The following is a 4906-nucleotide window of genomic DNA, read 5'->3' as shown; positions in this document are numbered from 1 at the left end:
GTCACTCGACCGAGTACCCTACGCATTTCTCAGCACTGTCCAATTTTTGTAAAACGGTCATAACTCACTCGTTTCTTGGTCGTTTTGGGCGTGTGACCTATCGTTAGAATCGTAAAAGAACAAGCTATCACCTCCAATTGGAATCACATCAAAATCATTTGTGCATCTCAAGTTATAACAGTTTAAAGACAACTTTGCTGTAATCAGACGACATAACTATTTGATTTTCTCTTTCAAACAACTTAAACATCAATGAGGTGAACAAAAGCGACTCGATGCTTGTAAAACCACTATCCCTAACCATCACATGTTACTGCTTACCAAAAGCCAAACAATAACATCAATCATGCTCATATAACATTCAACTTATCATTCATGTATTACCCACATGCTTTTATTCTATAACTTTTCGTACAACAATGACATAATATATAACATCAAACTCCCATTCATGTGTTACTAACATATCAACATTACAACAACAAAAAAATCCACTTCAGTCATATAAACATGCTTAAATCATGAAATCATATTCTTATACAACATTATCCATCATCCATCATACACTTTATCTAAAGTATGCATATAGTATATACCTTTATTATATTACTTTACGGAAATAAAATCATGCATAACCATATCACATCGCCTAATCTCATGTTACTAAAATTACCACATTATAAATCATTCATCCTGCAACATCATTATTCGTCACATATTGTCAAACTCCGGAATGCCTAACAAAACGAGAAGGTTACATACCAAGAGACAAGGTCAACTATGTCAAAATAACCAACTGTGTTAGACGCAATCATGACATAATTGAAACTGCACAAGCCCAAAACGGTTATGCTCTTGTTTTAATCGAGCTTACAAGCCCAATTATTGTTGGGAATTACATACATCTCCTTAAGCCTTTCATAAATGTACATCGATCAAATTCACACAAGCGGCAGTTGTTTACCTGCCACAAAATTAAATAATTTTTATTTCATAGACAAAAACATATCTCAGTTAGGAATTACAAATTCAAGAAAATTATACGAGTCACCAATATGTATAAAGAGGGAATTAGGATCTACACATAACATAAACAACCCCAAACATAGCTTCCTTAGATTTATAAAAACATTAATCCTAAAATGCTACGGTTTAGGTCAATACCCTTAATACAACCGACTAATTTAGAAACCATATAATGATCCAATATGGACCTTTCAAAAAAGGGCCCAGTAAAACAATGAAGACTCTAATTAAGAACACTTTTACCAAATTACACAACATCAAAGGCCATAGGTAAAGAATCCAACAAATTGGAATTGGCCTAACAAAATAATTGGCCCATGGAATTTCCTATGGGCTTATATTAAGTTACTTCCCCAAACAATCTAATGGGTTTTATAAACTGATATGATGCGTATCATGAAAGAGCTCATACCGTTACATATTCCATTATTAATTCTTCCGAAAATATATGTTGTCACCAGAGGCTGTTTATTTACGCTGGCTATATTTCGATTGGTTTCATCTTCTCATGGAAAGCATTTTTTTAAGAAAAATATAGCCATTGTATGAAAAGATTAATTAATAGCGTCTTGTCGTGGGGAGTAAAACTACAAACTACCCAAATATACCCAAAATAGAATCGATAAAACCCAAAATAAACAAACCCACCCAAAAGCATCTCCAAGATATTTAAATGTTGCACACAAAATAAGGTTTCAATAATAAAAAAATTAAAGTACGCCTATATGCAAAGGTTAACTAATTCACAACAACCGTATACAAAAATCAAATAAGTCGATTATAATACCTTGGGGTACCGCGCGCAATGCGCGCGGTGCAACCAACTAGTTTTCTTCAAAAATGGCAATATTTTATCGGTTTTATGTCAAACGAAAAAACAGCCCGTCTGAAATAAGAATTTACGCCAAAACTTACTAAGAGAATAAGGCGAGTGAGAAACAGCAGAAAAACCTAGCACGGCCCCAACGCGGCTAAGTCTCCCTAACCAAATCCTAGCTTTCCATATCTCTCTCTTAATCCAACGGCCCACATCCTTTTCTTCCTAAAAAAAGAATATTCTAGAACCATACCATAAACATTTTTTTTTTTTGGAAACACATACCATAAACACGCTCTTTCTTCCACTACTTAAACCCCCTCCCCCCATACAAATATACAATACATCTGTACGCTTAATTCTTTATTCTCTCATAACAAACCCTACTTTCAAATCTCTCTCTCTCTCTCTCTAATCCCTATTGTATTGTAATGGCGGGTAAAGGTGAAGGTCCTGCGATTGGTATAGATCTGGGTACCACATACTCATGCGTTGGTGTATGGCAGCATGATCGTGTTGAGATCATTGCTAATGATCAGGGTAACCGTACCACACCCTCTTATGTCGCTTTCACTGATTCTGAGCGTCTCATTGGTGACGCTGCTAAGAATCAGGTCGCCATGAATCCCATTAACACTGTTTTCGGTTAGTTTTATTTTCCAACCTTCTTTCTTTAATATTCTTATTTTGCATTCTTATTCTTGTTTTATTTATTGTTCGTTCTTAATTTGCTTGAACCTGTTTGTTTTTCAATTAATTGTTAGAATTCTTGTTTCATGATTTTGTTTCTGATTGCCATCGTCTTTTTGCATAATTGTTGGCACAAATTCTAGAATAAGACGTCTCAGACGGTCCACTTCTGTTCAAATTTTGTTCCTTTATTGCAAATAAATGAGCTATGACCGTTTCGATTTATGTTTTTAGGGCTTTCTTTCGTATATTAGATGTGAATTGTAATTTTCCGAATTTAAATACAATGTGAATTCGATGGAGTTATTCCCGAAGATTAGATTTTGTTAATAGTTATAGGTGAATTCGTTGGAGTAATTTGGGTATTGTTTTAGAGAAAACTGTATGTAGTTTATTAGGGATTGATTATTGATTATTAACCTATTTTAATTTTAATTGTTGTATCAGATGCAAAGAGGTTGATCGGTAGGAGATTCAGTGACGCATCAGTCCAAGATGACATGAAGCACTGGCCATTCAAGGTCATACCTGGACCCGGTGACAAGCCCATGATTGTTGTAAACTACAAGGGTGAGGACAAGCAGTTTGCTGCTGAGGAGATCTCCTCTATGGTCCTAACCAAGATGAAGGAGATTGCCGAGGCTTTTTTGGGTTCCACTGTTAAGAACGCTGTCGTTACAGTCCCAGCCTACTTCAATGACTCCCAGCGTCAGGCTACTAAGGATGCTGGTGTTATTTCAGGTTTGAACGTCATGCGAATTATCAATGAGCCTACCGCTGCTGCCATTGCTTACGGTCTTGACAAGAAAGCCACCAGCACTGGTGAGAAGAATGTTTTGATCTTCGATCTTGGTGGTGGGACTTTTGATGTCTCGTTATTGACTATTGAGGAGGGTATTTTCGAGGTCAAGGCTACTGCTGGTGACACACACCTTGGTGGTGAAGATTTTGATAATAGAATGGTTAACCACTTTGTGCAAGAGTTTAAGAGGAAGAACAAAAAGGATATTAGCGGAAACCCTAGGGCTTTAAGAAGATTGAGAACAGCTTGTGAGCGTGCTAAGAGGACTCTCTCTTCAACTGCCCAAACCACTATCGAGATTGACTCTCTTTACGAGGGCGTTGATTTTTACACCACCATTACCCGTGCCCGTTTTGAGGAATTGAACATGGATTTGTTCAGGAAGTGTATGGAGCCTGTTGAGAAGTGTTTGAGGGATGCTAAGATGGACAAGAGCACTGTCCATGATGTTGTACTTGTTGGTGGATCTACCAGGATTCCGAAGGTCCAGCAGCTTTTGCAAGACTTCTTCAATGGGAAGGAGCTTTGCAAGAGCATCAACCCCGATGAGGCTGTTGCTTATGGTGCTGCTGTCCAGGCTGCTATCTTGAGCGGTGAGGGCAACGAGAAGGTTCAGGATCTTCTTCTTCTTGACGTCACTCCCTTGTCTCTTGGTTTGGAGACTGCTGGAGGTGTCATGACTGTCTTGATCCCGAGGAACACCACCATCCCCACCAAGAAGGAACAGGTTTTCTCGACCTACTCTGACAATCAACCCGGTGTGTTGATCCAAGTTTATGAGGGTGAAAGGACAAGAACCCGTGACAACAACTTGCTTGGAAAATTCGAGCTGTCTGGTATTCCACCGGCTCCCAGAGGTGTGCCCCAGATCACTGTGTGCTTTGACATTGATGCCAATGGTATCTTGAATGTTTCTGCCGAGGACAAGACCACTGGGCAGAAGAATAAGATCACCATCACAAACGACAAGGGTAGGTTGTCCAAGGAAGAGATTGAGAAGATGGTTCAGGAGGCTGAGAAGTACAAGTCAGAGGATGAGGAACACAAGAAGAAGGTTGAGTCCAAGAATGCCCTTGAGAACTATGCCTATAACATGAGGAATACTGTGAGGGATGAGAAGATTGGTGCCAAGCTGTCGGAAGCGGACAAGAAGAAGATTGATGATGCCATTGACCAGACTATTTCATGGTTAGATGGCAACCAGCTTGCCGAGGCTGATGAGTTTGATGACAAGATGAAGGAACTGGAGAGCATATGCAATCCAATCATCGCAAAGATGTACCAGGGTGCTGGTGGCGAGGCTGGTGCACCTATGGATGATGACATACCTGCTGGTTCAGGCGGTGCTGGACCCAAGATCGAGGAGGTTGATTAAGCTCTCTGCTGATGGCCTGCTGGAAATTTTTTTAATAGTAATACTTTGTTTAGATGTTTGGGTATTTTCTGGGTTCTAGCCCTGGTATTTGGATACACTCTTTGTTGCAGCTGTTCTCATTTGAGATTTAGCTGCTATTTTTAACGATGTTTGTGGTAATTGGTAAACAATTCTATTAGTCTATTTCTTCTTTTAA

The 4906-nt window shown here is 38.9% G+C and overlaps 1 protein-coding gene across 1 annotated transcript; it reads left to right on the top strand.

Annotated features, from left to right (window-relative positions):
• The first annotated feature begins 2122 nt into the window (after window positions 1–2122).
• On the top strand, window positions 2123–4906 carry LOC141599647 (heat shock cognate 70 kDa protein 2-like). The gene is made up of 2 exons (XM_074419722.1): window positions 2123–2488; window positions 2981–4906. The coding sequence occupies exons 1-2, from the start codon at window positions 2275–2277 to the stop codon at window positions 4708–4710; spliced, it is 1944 nt and encodes a 647-aa protein (XP_074275823.1). The 5' UTR covers window positions 2123–2274; the 3' UTR covers window positions 4711–4906.

The sequence above is a fragment of the Silene latifolia genome, chromosome 9 (assembly GCF_048544455.1).
Source record: "Silene latifolia isolate original U9 population chromosome 9, ASM4854445v1, whole genome shotgun sequence".
Taxonomy (NCBI): Eukaryota; Viridiplantae; Streptophyta; class Magnoliopsida; order Caryophyllales; family Caryophyllaceae; genus Silene; species Silene latifolia.
Note: the sequence above shows the minus strand (reverse complement) of the source record. Positions and strands in the feature narration are given on the sequence as shown.